The sequence below is a fragment of the Lycium barbarum genome, chromosome 12 (genome assembly GCF_019175385.1).
Source record: "Lycium barbarum isolate Lr01 chromosome 12, ASM1917538v2, whole genome shotgun sequence".
NCBI lineage: Eukaryota > Viridiplantae > Streptophyta > Magnoliopsida > Solanales > Solanaceae > Lycium > Lycium barbarum.
In genome coordinates this window covers 101817111-101840720 of record NC_083348.1, presented here as the reverse complement: position 1 = coordinate 101840720, position 23610 = coordinate 101817111, and the positions used below count along the sequence as shown (strand labels likewise).

At 34.5% G+C, this 23610-nt stretch overlaps 2 protein-coding genes and 1 long non-coding RNA gene across 12 annotated transcripts; 2 read left to right on the top strand and 1 right to left on the bottom strand.

The window, feature by feature from the left end:
- Window positions 1–3176: 3176 nt before the first annotated feature.
- LOC132625114 (uncharacterized) lies at window positions 3177–8999 on the top strand. Of its 8 annotated transcripts, none has more exons than XR_009576651.1 (5): window positions 3177–3553; window positions 3671–3759; window positions 5072–5724; window positions 5866–5950; window positions 8761–8999. XR_009576651.1 is itself a non-coding variant. In XM_060339908.1 (5 exons), exon 5 carries the CDS (start codon window positions 7451–7453, stop codon window positions 8255–8257), a length of 807 nt encoding a protein of 268 aa, XP_060195891.1. In that variant the 5' UTR covers window positions 3395–3553; window positions 3671–3755; window positions 5072–5724; window positions 5866–5950; window positions 7407–7450; the 3' UTR covers window positions 8258–8684. The 8 variants fall into 8 exon arrangements, 7 of the variants coding, with proteins under 7 accessions (XP_060195891.1, XP_060195890.1, XP_060195893.1 ...); XM_060339908.1 differs by lacking the exon at window positions 8761–8999 and adding an exon at window positions 7407–8684 and having other exon boundaries at window positions 3395–3553; window positions 3671–3755; XM_060339907.1 differs by lacking the exon at window positions 8761–8999 and adding an exon at window positions 7407–8684 and having other exon boundaries at window positions 3395–3553.
- A 3107-nt stretch (window positions 9000–12106) lies between these two features.
- LOC132622574 (uncharacterized) lies at window positions 12107–15254 on the bottom strand. Its single transcript, XR_009575937.1, has 2 exons — window positions 14035–15254; window positions 12107–12943 (listed from the first exon to the last, which is right to left on the bottom strand). It is a non-coding gene; the product is annotated as an uncharacterized LOC132622574 (long non-coding RNA).
- A 3104-nt stretch (window positions 15255–18358) lies between these two features.
- On the top strand, window positions 18359–23039 carry LOC132625070 (uncharacterized). 3 transcript variants are annotated; one of them, XM_060339846.1, is made up of 3 exons: window positions 18359–18509; window positions 18691–18782; window positions 19955–23039. In XM_060339846.1, the coding sequence occupies exon 3, from the start codon at window positions 19976–19978 to the stop codon at window positions 22274–22276; it is 2301 nt and encodes a 766-aa protein (XP_060195829.1). In that variant the 5' UTR covers window positions 18359–18509; window positions 18691–18782; window positions 19955–19975; the 3' UTR covers window positions 22277–23039. The 3 variants fall into 3 exon arrangements, with proteins under 3 accessions (XP_060195829.1, XP_060195831.1, XP_060195830.1); XM_060339848.1 differs by lacking the exon at window positions 18691–18782 and having other exon boundaries at window positions 18374–18509; XM_060339847.1 differs by lacking the exon at window positions 18359–18509 and having other exon boundaries at window positions 18552–18782.
- Window positions 23040–23610: the final 571 nt, after the last annotated feature.

Here is a 23610-nt window from a genome sequence, read left to right as displayed (position 1 = left end):
TAAAAAAAATAAGAAACTATATAAAGCATGGGTTTAGACCCATGCTTTATCGTCTGTTGTTCCTTCAAAAAAAAAAAGGGGGTGGGCCCCATACTAAATAACACCGAGCAATAAAAAAAAAAGTGGAACTCATCACATCCAAACTCACGGGGAAAAAAAAAGTGGACCCCATATTAATAGAATTAAGCAATATTAAAAAAAAAAAAACAAGGTGAATCCAATAAAAAAAAAAGAAACTATATAAAGCATGGATTTAGACCCATGCTTCATCGTCCGTTGTCCCTTAAAAAAAAAGGGTGGGCCCCATACTAAATAATATCGAGCAATAAAAAAAAGGAAGAAAAAAAAGTGAAACTCACCACATCCAAACTCACGGGAAAAAAAAGTGGACCCCATATTAATAGAATCAAGAAATATTAAAAAAAAAAAAAAGGTGAATCTCATATTAATAAAACAAACAATGTTAAAAAACAAATGCTTAGAAAATCAAACAATTAAATCAATAATCATGGACTCATTGCCACATGCGTATCAACCCATTAGCGGGAGCAAATGAAATTATTGTACAGCAATATACTTAAAATACTTATATATTAAAATAAGATAGAATTTAATTAATTTTCCATTTTTTCCTTAGTCTAATAAATGTGAAAAGAGATTAATGTCATAAAAGAAAAAATAATATTAAATGGAGATCAAATAATTAATAAGATAAATTAGTGAAATTATAATTCTAATTGACGTTTCCTTAAAAACCGTGTAAAAAACAACATGATAAGTAAAATGAGTTAAACAAAAAATATTTACTAAAAATTAAAAAATAGAAGTCCTTTATGGCCCCATATTAAAAACCAACCAGTATTAAAAAAAAAAGTGGAACCCACCACATCCAAACTCTTGGGGAAAAAAATGTGGGCCCCATATATATTAAACAACAACTAATATTAAAAAAAATGAATTCCATATTTAAAAAATAAACAATGTTAAAAAAAAAGTGCTTAGAAAATCAAACAATTAAATCAATAATGATGGATTCATTGCCACATGCGTATCAACCCATTAGTGGGAGCACATGAAATTATTGTACAGCAACATACTTAAAATACTTATATATTAAAATAAGATAGAATTTAATTACTTTTTCATTTTTTCCTTACTCTAATAAATGTGAAAAGAGATTAATGTCATAAAAGAAAAAATAATATTAAATAGAGATCAAATAATTAATAAGGTAAAATAGTGAAATTATAATTCTAATTGACGTTTCCTTAAAAAATATGTAAAAAACAACATGACAAGTAAAATGAGTTAAACAAAAAATATTTACTAAAAATTAAAAAATAGAAGTTCTTCATTTAAATAGAAAATCAAATTTCTACTTCGTTTAATCTTAAACATATAAAATTAATATAATAATTTGAATGAGAATTATCCAAATCAAACTTTGATAAAAAAATTATATGTATTACTTTACTATTACTATTACTACTCCGTGTTCGGTCCTATTTTTTTATTTAAGAGTAAAAAAAGTGGTCCCACCCACTTTTTTATTTAAGGCAAAAAAAAATAACGTTTTATACTTTATATTACCAACTCTTCTACTATATAAAAGCATCGGTTTACCCATGCTTCGTCGACAGTCACTCTTAAAAAAAAAAAAAACTGGACCCACCCTCCCCAAACTCATGAAAAAAAAGTGGACCCCATCCTCTTCAAACTCATGAAAAAAAATGGACCCCATATTTTAAAAAAAAAGGCAACGTCAAAAAAAAAAAAAAAAAACGTGCATCCCATATACTAAAAAAATCAAACAATATTCATATAATTCCCAAAGTATCCCCATCAAGTCAATAATAATAGATTCATTGCCACATGCATATTAACCCATTAGTGAGAGCAAATGAAATTATTGCACAACAAAAAACATGACCTCATATTATTACTTTTCTTCAAAATATTTAATTGCTGTATTTTCTATTCCGCCATGTCATTTATTTATTATGTTTACTAAAATAAGTATACTTAAAATATATATTTTAAAAAATAACATACAATTTAATTACTTTTTTATTTTTATTCTTACTCTAATAAATGTGAAAAAAGATTAATATCAAATGAAGATCAAATAATGAATAAGATAAATTAGTCAAATTATAATTCTAATTCGCGTTTCCTTAAAAAACCATGCAAAAGACAACATGACAAGTAAAATGAGTTAAACCGAGAATATTTACCAAAAATTAAAAAATAGCATTTCTTCGTTTAAATAGAAAATTAATTTCTACTTTGTTTCGTTTCAAACATGTAAAATTAATTTAATAATTTGAATTAGAATTATCCAAATCAAAATTTGATAAAAAATAATAAGTATTTTACACTTTTAAATTAATCGAATTAAAATTGAAAGTATCAACTGATGCTTAAATATTGCTATTATTTTATCTCAAAGAGAAGAAAATAGTTTTCCTTTAAACAAATCTTCTCTTTTAAAAAGAATTAAGAAATTTTCGTAGCAAACACGAATAAAATAAAGTTTTAGATACGGAGCACAAACTACAATGTTATATTAATCGTATTTTGAACATAGTATGTGTATATATATATATATATATTATCATTATCTAAACACAACTACATCTATATAGATACACTATAATCCGAAATGTTGAGCCCGTGCGCAGCACGGGCATAGGCCATCTAGTTACCCAGAGAAGATGTTAATCTGGGTACCTGAGCGTTCCAGGCCGCAAGTGCATGATGGGCTCCAAAACTCTGTGTGTTATACTCTTATCTTGGCCCATGATTTAGTTATGCGGCCCATTTGTCCTCCTCAAATTGTGCCCTACCTACACGGCCCATACGATGCTTCATGTTCCATAAAGCTAGCATTTTTTAACTGGTAAACGCCTAAAATTCAACGTTAGTTGGTATTTAGTACTAGTATTCCGTAGTTAGTAGTATCTCTTGTTTTTTTTTTTTTTTTAATTACAACAAGATTGAAGTTTACTTTTAGTAGAAGTACAACTATCGTTAAAAAAGATACCATTAGTTCAAAATTAGGAGGGTCAGATAAACGATTTGGATTGAATGTGAATGTCACAATGAGTAGATCATTAACTCATCAAAATGTTATTTAGGTTGAAATTAGATGACTAAAAAGAAGTTGAACAATGAGTTATAACTCAATATGTTCAAATATATTCAAATTTTATTTTCTTATAGCTTGTTATATTATTTTTACTATGACTTTATATCTAACATATCAAAAGTCACTTTTTAAAAAAGATTTTGACAAATTCTCTTATAGATTAACTTTACGCATTGTCCAAATTTATTCACCATGAAATATATTTAACCCAAAATACCTAAGTTTTGATAGTAATTTATGGACTAAAATAAAGACACATCCACGACGTTGGATCTGGCATACTGAAATTAGAGAAGCACAAATGAAAGAGAGAAAAAGACAAATAAAGAAAGCAGGAGATAATAGAGGTGTCCAAACGTGGGTAGGGGCCATAGCAACAGGCAACACCCAGAAGAAGCTCTTGAGGTCATTTCGGTCTTTTCTCCTCTTTCTCGCTACCTACAATCGCTAAATCTCGTTGTTAAATCTTTTTCTTTTTCAAGTTTGTATTGCTTAATTTTTGCTTCTTCTTTTTGTTTTTAGATCGATTTCCCGTTTACGAGCTCCCAAGACATTGGATTTTCAGCTGAGATTGCTGCTTTAACATGATGACCGATTTGTGTTGATAGTGAGTGAGTCCTATTATTGATTTGGCCATTCCTTTAAAATACTATTAGTTGGTTAAATTTATACGCGTTGGGATTGGATCTGCTACTTTCTATCTATGCTTTCTCTGCTATTGAATTTAGATTTTATTAGCTCAACTGAATATAAATGTTGTTTGCTTATCGTAGCGTTTAATGTGGGATTAATTGAATTTCGAATATTCTGTTGTGGTATACTAGAGACTCTTATAGTGCTACTGGTTTTTTTATTATCTGGACTTCTTCATTGTGTTGAAACACTTTAATTTGTGACCAAACCATTTACAATCATGTGGCGTGCTCAGTAAAAAAGAAAATTGCTTCTATGAGTGGAAAATGGGAATTATTTATGTCATAGTGGTCAATGAAGTGGGAGAAGAGTCATGAGGTCTCATGTTCAAATCTCAGTGGAGACAAAACACTAAGTGATTTTTTTTCCATCTGTCTTGACTGAAGAGAGTTGCCCTAGACCTATCCTTGTGGGAGGTAGTAGGTATCTAGGGGGATTGTCGAGGTGCAAACAAGCTCGGCCAGAAGGCAGACACAATCATTGTAAAAAAAATTGCTAGCACTATTTGAACTCGGTATCCAAGTCGATAAGAAGTCTACTTCTCTCCGGGAGCGCCACTATTTGTATTGCTTTCTCTTATCAATCATATCAAATATGCCTCAATCATAAACTAGTTAGGATCAGTTAAATGAATCCTCTATATCCAGTCTACTCCTTTCGGGATTCAGTATTTATATATATTAGGATGTTTCTCAACCTACTGCAATCATTCTCCTTTATCCATGCTTGAGACCAGATATGCTTTTTTAATCTTTTTTTTTTTAATACAACATGCGACAACAAATTAGCTTCCTTATTCTCTTAGGAACTTATTGCTACATATTCTGTATTTCTATTATTACTTTAATACATCATTTGCTTTGTATTGCTATTTTGCTGTCATATTTTTGTCTTGCAACGTGCTATGAATTCTTTTTCTTTTGAGCTGAGAGTCTATCAGAATCAGCATCTCTAACCCCACAAAGGTAGGCGTAAAGGTCTGTGTACATCCTACCCTCCCAGACCACACTTGTGGGATTACACTGGGTATGCTACTGTTGTTGTTGTACATCGCACAATATCTCATGTGGTACTGGGTACAATAATAGAAAAGAAGAGGAGGGATATTTTTGGGTTGCGTAAACTTGAGTCTTTGTGTTCCCTTTGCTCCCTTCTTTGGCTCCAGTATTTTGTAGCTTTGCCTTGTACTTTTTGTTTATGGCTTGACCTGACAGGAAGTGTTTTTGGCAGTCTTGGAGTATTACCCACCTTAACATCAACCTTAGACCACCACTATGTGGAACTTTGCATCCAATTGTGTAGCTGGAAATATAGGGCTAAAGAATGACTCTCTGAAGCGTACTCAGCATTCAGCAGATATCTCAGACGATGAAACCTCTTCAACCAAATGTTATTTATGTTGAAATTAAATGACTAAAAAGAAGTTGAACAATGAGTTATAACTCAATATGTTCAACTAGATTCAAATTTTATTTTCTTATAGCTTGTTATATTATTTTTACTATGACTTTATATCTAACATATCAAAAGTTACTTTTTTAAAAAGATTTTGACAAATTCTCTTATCTGTCAACTTAATTAGCCGGACTAGTAGATAGATTAACTTTACGCTTTGTCCAAATTTATTCACCATGAAATATATTTAACCCAAAAATGCCTAAGTTTAGATAATTTAATCGAATCAAGCGAGTCACAGTTTTTATGGATTTTATTAATAAAGAGACATATACGACGTTGGATCTGATATGCTGGCATGAAATTAGAGAGCACAGATGTAAGAGAGAAAAAGACAAATAAAGATAATAGAGGTTTCCATATTTTTAAACGTGAGTAGGGGCCATAGGGCTTCCTTCAACAGGCAACACCCAGAAGAAGCTGTTGAGGTCATTTCCATCTTTTCTCAACTTTTCTCCTCTTTCTGCTACAAACAATCGCTAAATCTCGTTGTTAAATCTTTTTGTTTTTCAAGTTTCTATTGGTTAATTTTTGTTGTTGTTGTTGTTTTTTTTTTTTTTTTTTTAAAGATCGATTTCCCGTTTACCAGCTCCCAAGACATTGGATTTTCAGCTGAGATTGCTGCTTTAACATGATGACCGATTTATGTTGATAGTGAGTCCTATTATTGATTTCGCCATTCCTTTAATATACTATTAGTTAGTTAAATTTATACGCGCTGGGATTGGATCTGCTACTTTCTATCTATGCTTTCTCTGCTATTGAATTTTGATTTTATTAGCTCAACTGAATATTAATGTTGTTTGCTTATCGTAGCGTTTAATGTGGAATCGATTGAATTTTTAATACTGTTGTGGTATACTAGAGACTCTTATAGTGCTACTGGTTTTTTATTATCTGTGCTTCTTCATTGCGTTGAAGACTTTAATTTGTGACCAAACCATTTACAATCCCATGGGACGCTAAGTAAAAATAAAATTAAAATGAATGCTTCTATGAGTGGAAAATGGGAATTATTTATGTCATAGTGGTCAATGAAGTCGGAGAAGAGTCATGAGGTCTCATGTTCAAATCTCAGTGGAGACAAAACACTAAGTGATTTTTTCCCATCCGTCTTAACTGAAGAGAGTTGCCTGATACCTATGCTTGTGGGAGGTAGTAGGTATCTAGTGGAGTTGTCGAGGTGCAAACAAGCTCGGCTAGAAGGCAGACACGATCATTGTGAAAAAAATTGCTAGCACTATTTGAACTCGGTATCCAAGTCGATAAGAAGTCTACTTCTCTCTGGGAGCGCCTCTAGTTGTATTGCTTTCTCTTATCAATCATATCAAAGAACTATGCCTCAATCATAAACTATTAGGATCAGTTAAATGAATCCTCTATATCCAGTCTACTCCTTTCGGGATTCAGTATTTATATATATTAGGATGTTTTTCAACCTACTGTAATCATTCTCCTTTATCCATGCTTGAGACCAGATATGCTTTTTTAATCTTTTTTTTATACAACATGTGACAGCAAATTAGCTTCCATATTCTCTTAGGTCACGGGTTCGAGCCGTGGAAACAGCCTCTTGCAGAAATGCAAGGTAAGGCTGCGTACAATAGACCCTTGTGGTCCGGCCCTTCCCCGGACCCCGCGCATAGCGGGAGCTTAGTGCACCGGGCTGCCCTTTATTCTCTTAGGAACTTATTGCTACATATTCTGTATTTCTATTATTAGTTTAGTTCATCATTTGCTTTGTATTGCTATTTTGCTATCATATTTTTGTCTTGCAACGTGCTGTGGATTCTTTTTCTTTTGAGCCGAGGGTCTATCAGAATCAGCCCCTCTAACCCCACAAAGGCAGGTGTAAAGGTCTGTGTACATCCTACCCTACCAGACCACACTTGTGGGATTACACTGGGTATGCTGCTGCTGTTGTTGTCCATCGCACAACATCTCATGTGGTACTGGGTACAATAATAGAAAAGAAGAGGAGGGATATGTTTGGGTTGCGTAAACTTGAGTCTTTATGCTCCCTTTGCTCCCTTCTTTGGCTCCAATATTTTGTAGCTTTGCCTTGTACTTTTTGTTTGTGGCTTGACCTGACAGGAAGTGTTTTTGGCAGTCTTGGAGTATTACCCACCTTAACATCAACCTTAGACCACCACTATGTGGAACTTTGCATCCAATTGTGTAGCTGGAAATATAGGGCTAAAGAATGACTCTCTGAAGCGTATTCAGCATTCAGCAGATATATCAGACGATGAAACCTCTTCAATAACCAGCAGGGAGGAGGGACTTGAGTGTCCAATATGCTGGGAATCTTTTAACATTGTTGAAAACGTACCCTATGTTCTATGGTGTGGCCATACCCTTTGTAAAAACTGCATCCTAGGACTACAATGGGCCGTTGTGAAATTTCCTACTTTGCCGCTCCAGCTTCCACTGTTTATAGCTTGTCCCTGGTGCAGTATGTTATCCCTTCGTTTGGTTTATAGAGGGAACCTTAAGTTTCCCCGTAAGAACTTCTTTCTTCTCTGGATGCTTGAGAGTATGAACGGTGACAGAACAAAGTCTCATAATTCATCTTGTGGGGATCATCATCAGACAGCCTGGCCATCATGTACAAAGTTCCTAGGAAGTACAGCAAGCCAGTCTAACCGACAAAGGGGACAGTATGTTCATCACCAAGAATCATCAGGCTCGAGCCATGATCACAATCACATCAATGGTTCTCTTGCTATTGAGAGACTTCATTCTTCTCTGCGCAAGTCTCTTGTTTTCTTTGTTCATTTGACAGCCAAGTTTCCTCTAGTAGTCGTATTTCTCCTGATCATCATGTATGCTATACCTGCCAGCGCCGCAATCTTGGCCTTGTACATGCTCGTCACCGTTGTGTTTGCTCTCCCATCTTTTCTAATTCTGTACTTTGCATATCCCAGTTTGGATTGGTTGGTTCGAGAAATCGTCACCTGAAATGCTGTTTTTGTTCTTGATCGTGTGGGACCAAAAAATTGTGCTACGAAGCAGCATAGTTGAGTGCATCTTAATTGAATGCATAATTTGACGACATTTCTGGCATCAGTGCTCATTGTAAATTCTTTCATGGTGTGAGAGGGAGAAATGTTTCAAGTCATTTTAGCAAAAAATTATCTCATATCTGTGTTTGGGTATGCCATATGGCAATTGTCAGGTTGTAATTTGTTTTCTCCATAGCAACCATTCTCCAATGTCGGAAACAAATTGGTTCTAATTATGTTAATACATTTTGATAAGGAGACTAGCTGTATTTCCATAGTATCTGTATCATCATTTGGGAACTACTGTCTGAAGATCGGTGCCTGTTCTTTTGTATGTATGCTCAAATGGATGTCTGAGTTGTCCTCAGTTTCTCTTTGTTATGTATCTCATCTTTGTATAGAAAACCTAGTTGCATGGTCCTTTCTTGCCTTTGATTTTGACATTGGGAGCCATTGCAGGATCTACTGCATTACCCATTCAGTTTAGCTGATAGTCATGGAAATGCGGTGGCTCAATGGTGTTGATCAATATTAGAAGTAGATGATTTACAAGCAACCACAAGCCTTTGATTTGCAAGGTGGTGCGACAGATTCTTCTCTTTGTGTTTATGGTTGAGTATGTTGTAATCTTTGTAGTGTTGAGGTAAGTTATAAATATGCATGAAAAAAACATTTTGTATTTATTGATTTGGTATAAATATCTGGTGCAAGTAGGACTATCCAACATGGTTATCCAGGTATCAGTCTTACGGATGTAGGCGGAAACTTACAAGTTACAACCACTGGTCCCTTTTCTTCCTGCTCCCAAAAAGTTAGAATAGTAACACAAGAAGTCTTAAAAAAACTAGCACATTGCAACCAGAACGGCAATTCTTTCACAAGCACACTATGGCTCTTCACTAAAGCATGAGCCTGCTACCATTGACGAAAAAGCCCAAAAAGTATAGCCTTTCTTTAGTAATAATAACAAATAAATAGGTGCTTCCATTACCTCTACAACCACTAATGACAATAGAGAGTTGATATAGTGTTTGTACAAGAACCTATTGGATGATCACCACAGCATTACTAGAGAGCTTTGCCATGTAGTTGTCGTTGGATTGAGATACGTTCTCTTTCTCTTTCCTTCCATATATCATAACCAGAATAAATACTATAATATGGGCTGATTAAGTGTTGGCTGAGAAACATCTGCTGGAGTAGCATTGCACTTCTCAGAATGTAACTAGCAAATTCAATCTCTTCTTTTATTCCATGAACTCCACCGAATCTCACTTCTTTTAGCTCAGTGTGATATGTAGGATTTAAAGGAGCCCTTATGCCACTTCCTCTTGCTGTTTGTCTTAATGTCCGCCGTTGATGAGATCACAACGAGGATGAGATCAACATATATACTGCTAATTGAATACAATTATGACTTATATATTATTAAGCAAGCTGCAATACAAGCATATGCTGTCAAACCTCTCTATAATGACAGTATTTGTCTCAAAATTTCATAGCTGCTATAGTGAGGTGCTGCTATGTATGTATACTAGTATTTGATGTTTAGATTTCATTTAGCTGTTATAAACAAAAGTACGCAAAAAATATTATTATTTTTTTACTTTTTATGCTAGTATAAACGAAACCAAAAAAACTTGTTAATTTTAAAATCCCAATTGATTTTCATATTTCATTAATTAAAAATTGAAACGACTAATAAATTATTAAGAAATCCATAACTAGTTATACCATCCCGATAAAGAATTAAAATCTAAGGAACATATGCATTTAAAATTAACTGAAAATTTAAATTTTCAAGTTTAATGTAAGAATTCTAAATTGTAGATTGTTCCATAAATTCCATCCTCTTAGTAATAATATAACGTTTGAACTGACAAAGATTTTTGTTCAAATTTTCAGCAAAAGGGAATTTAATAGCTTTCCCATGAAGGCTGTCTAAGAGCTTAATACTATAATTGAAGATTTTTAGATATTCATACTTGAAATTTACTATGTACATGACATTAATGATGATTATCATAAATATTTTAATATTTTATTTTATAGATAATATATTTCTTATAAAATATTATTACACAATATTTGAGTGTGACTGTTATAGAGAGGTAATTTTACGAAGAGTGTACTGCTATAATGAATGTCATTGCTGTTATAGGCAGAATGCTGTTATGGAGAAGTAAAATATAACATAAAAAATCAGTTCTGGAGAAAATTAGGCCGTTATAACGTATGGCAATTATAAAGAGGTTTGACTGTAACTGGACACTAGGGCTCGTTTGGTACAAGGGATAAGGATAAATAATCCCAGGATTATATTTTAGATGAATTTATCCCATGTTTGGTCGGGATAAAATAGTTGTATAACTAATCCCGAGATTAGTTATCCCGGGATTGTAGTGTAATTTTATCCCTGTGGAAGGATGAAATAACTAATCTCAGGATAAGTTATCTTGGGATAACTTGTTTCCAACCAAACGACCCCTAAGAAATAAACTTAGTACTGTTCATTATGTTTTGGATAACAAAAGTAGCTTCATGGAAATCAGTTAGAGTAAGTGTTTCGTTCAGTTATAGGCACGGTTAGACCTTTTCTACTACACAGCAAGGCATAACATCCTAGTTATGCCAAACAAAAGAAAGATGTCCCCTAGTTATAATGAAAGAAAAATAACAAATAGTTCTCTAATGTTATGCAAAATCTTGAAGACTTGCACTTTGCTAACTAAACTTATGTGGCACTTAGCTATCAAATATCACTGTTAAAAGATTTTCTTCTCAAATCAGTCATTGCCAGAAATATATAAAAAAATATGTAGTAGACAGAAGGTTTGGTCACAAAGTTTGTTTAAACTTTGGCGGCAAGTTAGACGCACATAGTTACTGCTTTATAAGAAAGGAGCAAATCATTCTTCTTTGGTCAAAAGGTCATATTTGCCCCTCTACTATTAGAAAAAGTTTAATATTTCTCTCTGTTACTCCCATATTATTAGCTTGTATATGCCCCTAATGTCATAAAAGTGGCTCAAGCTTGCATTTCTTCCGTTAACCCCGTCCATTTTAGTCACAACTTTATTGTATGTATCATCACCACCTGTCTAAATAGAGTTCGCTCGTAAACTTGTCACTTGTACAGGAAATCCATTGTAGAGGTGCTCATAAGGTAAACATAACAAAGTGGCTGGAGAAGTATTAACTACTATCAGCTACGGAATTATAATAGGGATATTCAATAGTGTTATTTGTTTGATATTTAGCCTCAACTGTGGGTTGGGACCTCTGTTTTTCCAATACACACTTCCTTTTGACTGTACATGTTTCTAAGTTTGGTACTAAAAGTTTCTTTATTTACCCAAAAAAAAAATAAAAAATTCAAGGTTGCAAATTAAATTATGTTTGATATGATTAAGGTTTGTACATGTGTGGACCATGTATTTTGTTTTTCTTTTTAGGAAGGAAATTGACCCTTCAACCTTGTTATACAGAATCTCTTCTTGGCAGTAGAGACCAAGTTCACTGATATAGTAAACAAGGCAATTCATAAAATAAAAAAAAAATAAAAAAAAGAAAGGGCAGCCCGATGCACTAAGCTCCGGCTATGAGCGGGATCCGGGGCATATGATATTTAAGGGAATCAAAAAGAGTACGTCGGTGGAAATGGAGGAGGAGATATCAAAATACTTATGTTTGAATCTGATATACTCCATAGCTTTGGAAATGGTATACTCCTTAGCTTTGAAAATTAGACTAAAACTCAAATTGCCAAAAACAAACATGTTTCAATATACCATAGTTCAGCACATACAAACGACTAATATACTTCATAGCTTTGAGCATTAGACTACAATTCAAATTGCCAAAAACAAACATTCTAATATGTTTCATTATCCCATGGTTCAGCACACATCCTGAACAAATTCATAAACCAAGCACAAACGACTGACTCACCTAAACAAACTCCTAATACTAAGTAAATCAGTGTCTAAGTTTATTCGTGCTCCGTTGTATAAAGACAAGTTGTAGCCCATTTATCATAAAAAATAGGGCTCAATCCCTTTTCACTTTGTTTTCTTCTCTTTTGAGCTTCACTGCCTTCTCCGGTGACTCGAACAACCTATGTTCAAGCATATTCGTGCTTCATTGTTAACCCACTTTAAAATTGCCAAACTCAATATTATATTAGGGATTCCTCCTATTAATATTTCTAGAAAGTCGATTCTTCCCATTAATCTTGTTAGAGAGCCAATTACTCGTATTATGCTTGTTAGGGGGTTGGTTGTAGCTACTTCGTGCCTACTCGGGGAAGTACGACCAGGTTGGGATAATCTCTCCTAAATCGACTTAACTTGTTAAAAATATCAGCATTATCGGGCTCGAGGTAGATAGTATAAGGGGAATCACTCAGTTGTAGAAGCGACAGATTGGAGAAGTCTCGCGCCGAACTAACTCGAAAGCATGGGCATTATTGCTGCATGTTTCCTCCGGCAGGTGCCGAGAATCCAAGCGACGTATTGGAGAAGTCCTGCTCTGACCTAACTCGAAAGCATGGGCGTTGCTGCATGTCTCCTTCGGCTGGTGCCAGGAATTTGCTTGGATTGCTTGATGGATGCATCATGGGAAGTGCGAGACATAAATTTTCCTGGAAAAAAAAAATCTTGTATAAGGTGAATTCACAACCGAAAACTAAATGATCTCAAGTAGTAGTATAATAATTCGTGAAGTATAGTCATATATGATTCACTTATTTCCATCTTACAAAAAGTGATAGCAACAATCCAAAATATTAGAGTAACTAAAATAATTAAGACGTGATGCAACTTTTCTAATATCGTTCCAATTGTAGTTATATAGTCCGCAAATTGAGCTATCAGTATCGTTTCAAACACAAGCTCATAGGTATATCACGGTTATTTCTACTATATTGATGTAGTCCTAACAATTTGTCGCAGTATTGAAATAGTCGAAAACATAAAACGTGATCGATGATAGATAGACCAGAGAGCAAATTCTACGGTGCTACAACCTGGATATTCAAGAATTAGCGCCATCAAAATAAAAGTAAATTAAATTGAGATCAAAATTATATTGAGATCACTTTTTCGGATAAAACAACAACAACAATAACACACCCAATATAGTTCCAAGAATGAGGTCTGGGGAAGGTGAGATGTACGCAGAGCTTACTTCTAGCTAGAGGAGCCGTTTCCGATAGACCCTCGGCTTGAGAAAATCATTTTTCAGGACAGGTTTGAAAGAAGTGCAAGAGTAAAATGTTATGATGAAATTATTGAAAGAACAAAGTACAACTTTTTCGGATATAACGTTTATAAAAATCAAAGTAACTAATATCAACCGTCTGCACGAGTTAAATTCTTCTAGAATTCTTAAGGAATTCAATATACATCCAAAAGTAATTCAATCTCAATCAGATGCAATTATTGATTAACCTACTAAATAAAATCGGTGAGTAGCATAAAAAAACCACAACAAATTGGAATAGCAATTTCGAAACCGAAAGCGAAAACTTAAACTGTTAAACATATGAGACATCATCAAAGTCAGATTTTGCACATATCCCGTTAATGCTTTCTCTTTTTCTTCGTAAACAGGTAGCAAATACTCAAACCCGACAAAAAGAAATCTGAGATTACTATAGCTTGTCTGTAATCTTGCCAATTTGCTTTTGTAAGATACCATTAAAATCATCAAAATCAGATTTTGCACATATACCTGATCTGCTAAAGCTTTTTTTTTTTTTTTACTTGTCGGTCTTTTCCCGAAATAATTCATCGAAAGAGCAATTCCTCCCACTTTAAGCAATAGCAAAATCACTCCTCCTGACAACAGGAAAAAAAGGATAAAATATTGCAAATAAAACACAAAAAGGAATGAACTTTCATTATCCCAAATTCAACAATTAATTTGTTACAGGAAGAGATTTTTACCCAGAAAATCTCTATATTTTTAGATGAGAATTTAGGGTTCAAATTTTAAGCTATCTGTTTAGGTTTTGGTCACTTAAGTTTGTTTAAACTTTGGCGGCAAGTTAGACGCACATTGTTACTACGGTACTACCTTATAAAGAGGGGAAATAATTTATCTGTGGCAAAAGTGTCATATTTGACCCCTTACTAGTGAAAAATGTTTAATATTGTCCTCTATTATACTTTTGGTCTATATATGCATCTAACTTTATACAAGTGATTCAAATTTATCCCTCCTCCGTAACTCCTTCCATTTTAGTCACCTAGCATAGCATGCTAACTCACCACAATAACCATTCTTCTTCCATCACTATCCAAAATTACCAATCACCACCAACATAAATCATTTACTAGACTTAGTGTAATGGTGTTGTTATGCAATTATTAGTTTATATACTCTTGTGAGCATAGTTAAAATGGTCGTTTACAAGTTCATTTTCTTCTTGCAGCATGTGGAAAGTTTTGCCTGCATTTGCGTATGAGCACAATATTCATTGGCCAATTTTCTAGAGGCTCAGGTGTTGGGGCACCAAGATCATAGAGTTGGCACGTAAACTTGTCACTTGAGTTTTTTTTTTTTTTTTTTTGGAATAATTTATTAAATTTATTCAAGTTTGGACAGGTTTGACTGTGTATATACTCATGGAGAGTCAATTGGACACAATTCAATCAAACTGATTTGGCTAGGTATTTACTGTAAATTGACTCATATAAAACATGGCAAGATGTTTAACTTTTTCTTTTATTTGGTATGCTAGATATCCTTAATAAAGAAAAAGGTTATTACTTTACTTTAGTAGTTAAATAAATTATTAGAAAACAGCAAACAATTAAAAAATTAGTTTGAGTTTTGTTGGCTATAATCCATTATATTGTTTTCTTCAAGCTTTTGAGAAGACCCTTCGCTGATTTCACCCATCAAAATTTATTCGAATCCACCCATTTAACACTGTTATCCTAACACGTAACAACATTATTCTGGCCCTCTTCCTGTTTCTAGGGAAAGGACCTTATTTATTTTTATTTTTTAGATAGACCTTATTGGCCATCCAAATAATTCATTCAGTTTCAGACGAAATAGTATGGTTTTATATGGTGCAATTTACAATTATTTTAAGGATGAACTAGCAAACTATCAATTCATATCCTTATCAATGAAAAAAATTATAATAACATGGGACCTGATGGCTGTTGAATGTGAGTAGTACAGCGTAGAGGGTGGCTGTTAATTTTTTGTCTATTTAGGTTGAGATCATTCAACAATTTTCTGCTCCTTAATAGACATAATGTTGTCTTTGCCAAAGAAGGGGGTAGCACTAATTGAGAGTGCTCATTGTGGGTCTAGCAATTGAAAAAACAAAGGCTATATGTGCGCTCAATAAAGGAAATTAATCATTTTTTTAGGTTCGCAGATAGCTTGGAAGAATGATAGCTTTATGATTTAAGTATTGAGATCGAGTTCACAAGTTGTATCAGTGGAATTTGTTTTTACTGTACTCTAGGCAACACGAATTTTAATTAGTCGACTAGTGAATTTATCCAATAAAAGGATGATAATAATATGACTAGGAAAGAGAGAGTTCAGGGGGCCAGTGAGTTGAACTGTCCCTCGCTAAAACCCCAGCACCAACTCAGGTAATAGTTTGCTGAGAAAATTAGAGAAAAGAAAGAAGTTATATAGAAAATGATGTTCAGGTGGCCCTTTGAGGCCTTGAGACTTTTCCCCACATTGCTTTTGTCAGTGGGTTGGAAAATAAACGTGATTAGAGATCTCAACTATGAAAGCAAAGCTTATAAAAACAAGACTTAAGAGTATATACCTTTATATGTTGGCCAAGGCCAAAGGGAATCCAAGGAGTCACAACCTCCCCCCATCCCACCCCCCAACTTTGGTGAGTGGGATGAGTGACAGGGCAAAGTTACAGTTTTGCTTACTGAGTTGGTAGAATTCAGTAGTTTTAAATTAAATTTTGTATTTGTGTTAAATAATTCATCTAATATATAGTATAAATAATTTATTAAGAATTCAGTAAGCTAATTTTTGATAATAAAAAATTCATAAATTTAAAATTCTAACTTCGTCGTCATTAATGAGAGAGAATGATTAATCTCTTGTTCGAAATTTCCAAGAAGGTGCCATACCATGGCCCAGTTTTTTCTTCTTAGTCAATTATTACAACTTAGCGAAGGATTTTCAATTTTGGTTTTTATATGATACTTTTTTAAAATTATTAAACATATTTAACAATAAAATTATTATATAAAATTTGTACTGCTTTCCATATTCATGCCATACAAGTTTTTTTATTTTAGTGTTATCTTTTATTTATGAAACTGACGTTTAATCATCCCTTTAAAGCTTTCTTTGGCTGCGACTTTTGTAATTCGCAAATTAAATAAGCATCTTAAATTAAATAGTTCTTCATTAATTAGATGGGATATGATAAAAGAAGTTAATTACTAGGTACATACCTCCAAAAAGAAAACATAACTCCAAAAAAGAAGTGTACTATTAAGTAGTACTTAGAAGAAAGAAAGTATGAATGAGAGATCTTCTTTTTCTTTTCTTTTCTTTTTGATTTTTCTAAAAACTACTATTATGTTTTGGATCAGAATATTATTTTATCACATGTGGTCATGTTTAATCAAACACGGTATGACTTTGTTTTAGATCTAAATTAGTAAATCTGCGATTAAGATACTGAATAAAAATCTTTGGGATGCATATGAGGACAAATATAATATTACATTATTTAAAAATACTTTACCCTCTTTTTTTTTTTCTTTTTTTTTTTCATTTCCTTCATTTTAATAGGGGTTATTCCAACAGCCAAGTAAGGTAGAGAATCGTTCGCTGGATTGACTTTGGACATTTGTGCAGAGAGGGGGGTGGGTTGGTTAAATTTGGCACACCAATCAATATGACTTTCTTTGAATTTCACAATACCGGACATTACAATAACCTTAGTAAAAAAAAATTACTATGTGAATTCAAAGATTTTGTGTTCCACAAATTTCACTAGTCAAACATATAATACAACTCTTACTGCCTCACACTGTAAATAGGAACAGTTATGTGTGGCACAAAATAAACTATTTTCGTCGTGATTTTAGAGTGGATGAGGTACTTAAATACTACTACTTAAAAATGTTTTATTCTATGATTTTTTAAGTTGGTATATTGGAGAGATGCTTTGCCAGATAATGAAGAAGAATCGTCAAACAAGATCGGGACCTCCTAATTTTGTCCTAACAGTTCAACTAGGGTCTAACTAATAACAAAGAAAATACACGAAGTAGAACAAACAAAAAGAAAGAAAATGGGAATTGAATTGTGACCTCGTATAATTTAGACAGCTAAGCACTTGGCAATGGCCTTAATTGGTCCAATTCAAAGCTCACAGGTGATGAACTATTTGTCCCTTGATATGGCTTAATTTTTAGCTACTCCAAATTTTAAGCCAAATATCAAACTTCGTTTTTCTTAATAACAATGGTGTTTGAGTAATTTTGCATAAATTCTAACTATTTTGTCAAATACCTATTAATTCTTATAATATTATATAAATATAGGATAATTTTAATGTGACAATTACATACCAAAAGTTATCTTCATTGTATTTGAACTCTAATATTCCATGCAGTGATGGTCCGCCGAACCTTTATTCATCCTAACTCGACATCTATACTCTTACCCTATTGGATTTAAAAGGCGATCTTTTACTTATTTCATTGATCTATAGAATGATGAATGATCAAAATAATATAAGTTGAACCACAATATTATAGGGTTTTGCTACAATTCGGCTTATAAGTTTATTAAAATTCAGTATTTTGGACCAGATCATATTTTTCGTGTGAAAAAATAATTTAGTGATATATATGTTAATAATTTTTTCAATTTTGGATAAGGTATTTTTTAAGAAAATTCAGAAATCATACACTGAAAATTCTAATGCAAACTTTATTCAATTGGACTTTCTACTTTTGGGATGGGATATTACGTGGATATTGAGAAGAGGAGTTTTATTATTCTTTTCCTTTTCCGGGTAGGTCATGATTTCAACGTTTTTGTTTTTGGCCCCTTCACGGTTCACATTAAAAGCCTAAAAGCAAACAAACAGTGCTTTAACACGCTTCTTGTAACAAAAAAAAATCCACGCTAATTGAATGAGAAGAAAATTCCAGAAGAAACGTTGCTTGCACGATCGCTACTGCTCGGTATTTTCGATCTATCTTTCTGTTATTTGTTTATTATACTCTTTTACTTGGCTTCGAGATTAAGCTTCGAACTTGAACAATTATTTAATCGGCAAAACCGCGTATTTCTTCAGTTTCGCTTCGTTCTTCAGTTATTATAGCCACCTTTTAATAGTCCCTTTTCGATTTTGTGATTCACTAGGGTTTTTTTATATTGGATTCGCGGATTGGGATTGGTAAATTCAGCTCTGTTCAATAGCTTTCTCTTTTGCTGCGTGTCGGTATTCCCAAGAGGTAGTTTAATCTTCCTTTTTTTGTTTGTTTGTTTGTTATTTTGTGAACTTCCAATTTCCAATAAGCCAAATCGGACAATGGCTGATACTGTAACTGCATACAACAACGTCATAGCCAGTGTATTTGTATTCCCTGAGTGGGGTCTGGGGATGGTAGGATGTACGCAGACCTTACCCTCACCTTTGTGGGGTAGGGAGGCTGTTTCCGATAGACCCTCGACTCGAAAGAATACTGTAACTGCATGGATTTCTGATATCTTGATTGATTGACAAAATTAGGGATGCTCTGTTTTTTTTACTAAAGATCAATCAATCATTACTAGAGATGTTTTTTGTTTTCTTTTTTGAATACTTTTTGTATGAAATTATATACTGAATTAATTTATCTCTTTAGATCTTACCGATGATTTTAGTCGAGTGTTAGGGACTTTTGCTTGGCAGTGTGTGTTTCATAATTAGGTAGTACATTAATTCTTGGTGGGATGTGTTTGTCTTCTCAATAGCTTTGCTTAGACATGGACTACACCTAATATTTTTGATAAAGATTTCCGAGCTTTTCTTTTTTCAAAACAAAGAAAAAAATTATCGTCAAGATCCAGAAAACAAGTAGACTGATAACTGCAGGTACCTTCGTGCTTCCTGGCTTCTTGGGGCCTTTCCTCGATTCGAAATAGAGAATATTAGAGAGGGAAGATATAAGTTTCTCGTCTTGTTTCTGTTTGCGATGAACCATATTTTGGAACTTGAAAAGCCCTATATTCATGTTTGATCTTTTCATTTATTTCTCTCCTTCCTAGCTGAACCAAGCAAGAAATTGTAACTTATAATTTCAATAGGGCATGGCTAATGGCCCCATAAATTTGTTTTTTAACAATCATTTAGCAATTGCAGACTCAAGTTTAGCAGAGAGTTTTTGGTTGTGTACATTTTTGGGGACACTAGAATATATCCTAGAAGCCTGGGATCTCAAAGGAGCATTAAGTAATGTTTAGTTCATTGACTTCCTATTCCGAATTATCCAAATAATAATAGTTTGAGGGAATCCAATGCTTAGGATGTTTGAAGCAATTCTTTCTGCTCTTAATTGGGGGTTTAACTTTTGTGTAGTTCACGCCTTTCATACTGCTGACCTAATGGATAATTTGCTTCATGTTCATATGTTCATGGTTCCAGGATTTTGGAATTTGAATCTTGATGGCTGAGGATAACACCGATGAACTAGTGAGTCCAGTAACTAGTGTGAAGAATGACTCCATGACTGAGGATAACACCGATGAACTTGCGAGTCCAGTAACTAGTGTGAAGAATGACTCTATGGCTGAGGATAACGCTGATGAACTAGTGAGCCCAGTAACTAGTGTGAAGAATGACTCTGTGGCTGAGGATAACACCGATGAACTAGTGAGTCCATTAACTAGTGTGAAGAGCGACTCTGCTGGAAGTAAGCCAGATAAAATCAGCACAAGAAAACCAAGATCTTTGAGTAACGGACACAAGGTTCTTCCCTGCTATCGCAACTCCTCCTCTACTTCATCTTACAGTGGAGGCAATACAAGAAGGCAATCCACTGGGAAGTTGAATTCTCCTGACAGCGGACAAGATGTTCTTCCTCATTATCTGAGAGCTTCCACTGGTTCTTGCCATGACTTCTGTAAATATGGCAGGAAACACACCTCGGAAGCAAAGCCATGGCATCCTATGTCAAAAAGAAAGAACAAACTTCCTGCTGATGAGAAGAGCCCTGCAAGGACCTTGGTGGGAGAGGAAAAGAAGGGGACTGTGATCAAGCAAAAGGCTTCCAATGCTGCAGGAAGTGTGATGGGAGAGAAAAAGAAGGTGAATGGAGTTGAGCAAAAGTCTTTCACTCCTCCAGGGAGTATGCTGGGAGAGGCAAAGAAGAGGACCGTGGTCAAGCAAACGGTTTCCACTACTTCAGTGAGTACCCTTGGAGAGGCAAAGAAGGGGACTTTGGTCAAGCAAAAGCCTTCCACTCCTCCAGGGAGTGTGCTGGAAGAGGGAAAGAAGATGAATGTGGTCAATGAAAAGCCTTCAGCACCTCAGGAGAGTTTACTTGAAGATGAAAAGAAGGTGGCTGTGGTTGAGCAAAAGCCTTCTTCTCCTCCAGGAAGCATGCAGCAGAGAGGGGTAGATGAGGTGTCTGTGGTCAATCAAAATCTTTCCTCTCTTCCGGAGAGTATGCTGGAAGAGGAAAAGAAAGTGACTGCGGTTGAGCAAAAACCTTCAGCTTCTCTGGAGGGTATGCTAGGAGAGGAAGAAAAGGTGACTGTGGTTGAGCAAAAGCTTCCTACTCCTCCGGGGAGTATGCTAGGAGAGGGAAAGAAAGTGACTCTGGTCAATCAAAAGCCATCTGCTCCTCCAGGGAGTATGGTAGGACAGGGAAAGAAGTTGAATGTGGTCGGTCAAAGGCCTTCTCGCAAGGTTCACTCTCTTGAACCCTCTGATATAATAAAGAAGAAGGCACCGCTGCCTCCAAAGAGTGTTCACTCTCCGCAATCGGATTCCTCAGGTGACAAGATGCCAAAGACAGAAAGGAAAATGAAAGATGTTTTGGCAAAGCATTCTCCTGTTGGGCAGATAAAGCTTAAAATGGTAAAATCTTCATCCAAGATCTTACGAGGTGTAGATGCAGGAGGCAGAAAAGACATTGATGTTAATTCTAGAAAACAAGTAATTGTGTCTAAAGCATCTGCAAAGAAGTCTTTGAAGACTCCAACTCTTTCATGTTCTCCAAAATCTTCCTCTGTTGAACCTTTAGGCTTGAGAGCAAGAAACAATAAAAGCTTAAAACTGCTGGCTCCTCTGAAGGACCAGAACAAGATGCAGAAAGATGGAACCAACAAAATGAACCTTGAAAAGGTTCCTGAGAAAACCTTGCATATTATCAAGGTGAAAGCATCACTGAAGTCTACCTCCCAGTCACGATCTCGTTTGCTGTCTAATGAAGAAGATAAAAAAGTTAAGTCTGCAGACAGTGCATCAGGTAAATACAACTCTAGCAGCAAAAGGCTATTACGCACAGCAGAAGCAGAAACTGTTGGGAAAAATCCGAAAAAGACATTGAAAAAAGGCAAGGCAGGTGTTTCTAATGATTACAATCCTTCAGTGGTGAAACTGAAATTCAGGAGGGGTAAGGTAGTTGATCTCCAGCAAGAAACCAGCAGCCCTAGGAGGCTGACATTTAGATGGGGACGACATATGGGGGAAAGCCAGGACAGCAATATGAGAAGGAGAATCTTTAAAAAGAAAGGAGTTGATGGCGACAAAAGTAGTACAATCCATAACTCTGGAAGAATTGTTTTGAGGCATCAGGATGTGCAGGAAAAGAAAGATGTGCAGGGTTTGTTGAATAATGTGATTGAAGAGACGGCGAGTAAGCTTGTTGAAACCAGGAAGAGCAAGGTTAAAGCTTTGGTGGGAGCTTTTGAGACGGTAATTTCCCTCCAAGATAAACCTTCTACAGTCCCAGTTTCTTGATTAACAAACAGAATTTTATAACACATAGGAACAATTGCAAATATAGTGGATGATAGAATTTTTTCTGACCTGGTTTGAGTCAGTTTGTCCTGATTCTCATTCTGACTCATCTTCTTAACGTTCTCTTGATGGGTTGCCAAATCTGTTCTTCATGATTGAATAAATTCAGTTTTTCTGGAGGCATGTACCTTGAGTTGGGAGATAAAATCAAGCAAGATTATGATTTCTTTTTCGCTTTTTGGAGGTTCTGGTATTGATGTTAAATGTGTGGATGTTTGGATAGACGATATGTCCATGTTGGGCTTGCTGCTCATTGAACATATATTACTGTTGGACTCATTTTACATGGGATTTGTTCATACTTTGTGTCGAATAAGCACATTGAAGAAGACAGAGCATGTGAAGATACTATGCAAAAGATAGTTTTGGCTGTGGTACTGGTTTGATGTTGGGCTTGTATACTGTTTGCTGTAGCCGTTTTGGAAGGCATCATCTCTTGACTGCAAAATATACTGTTGATTTTAATCCTGCAATTTCTTCTTTTCACATCAGTATTCATGCTTGAATTATCTAGTAGGCATATGGCTAGATAGAAGCGACTGCACTTCTTGGATATGAAACTAACACTGAATTGGTTAACATGTCACTTCAAATGGATGTATATACTTCTTGTCAGCAAGCAAATGAGTTTTGACCGTGGATGTAAACTGCATTCCTGATAATTTCAAGCTTAGAATTTCCAATAGAATGTTATTCTAACGAATTATATCTTCTCAGACTCAAAATTTATTAGAGGCACGGAGGAATTAAGTATCAGTTTCAGCACTGCTGTCAAACATGTGATTTCTTAATTAGCTAACCTACACGGCAATCTTAGCTCCCTTTGTTGAAAAGTAGTACATTTTATTAACTCGTACAAGCCACTTGATAAACTAAGACACTTCTACCTCCACCATGTATTTTTGTTCATAAGTTCTTCTTGTTCATTTTTTTTTTCTCCTTTTTTTTTTTTTTTTTTTTTTTTGAGTTTTCCAATTTACCATTGATGCAACTTGCAAGGATGAAGGTGTAACTCCACTTTCAATTTTAACAAATCCAATTTATTCATCTTTGTCTCTCTTTTTTCTTTTAATTTTTCTTTTTCAAGTTTCCGTTAGCAATTTGCCATCCATCAAAGGGACGAAGGAGTTTCTATCATTCTGCTAATATTTCTTTCTAGAAACTTCGGGCTTGCCTAGTTGTTTTCATTTTTATAAAAATACATTAGCAACACCCAATTGAAAGGAATTGGAGAAATGAATTCTGTAATGTCCCTTCATGGACATTCAATAAAC

Coding starts and splice junctions, on each gene's coding strand:
- LOC132625114 (XM_060339913.1), top strand. CDS start 7,451: ATGTGGAACTTTGCATCCAATTGTGTAGCTGGAAATATAGGGCTAAAG.
- LOC132625070 (XM_060339846.1), top strand. CDS start 19,976: ATGGCTGAGGATAACACCGATGAACTAGTGAGTCCAGTAACTAGTGTG.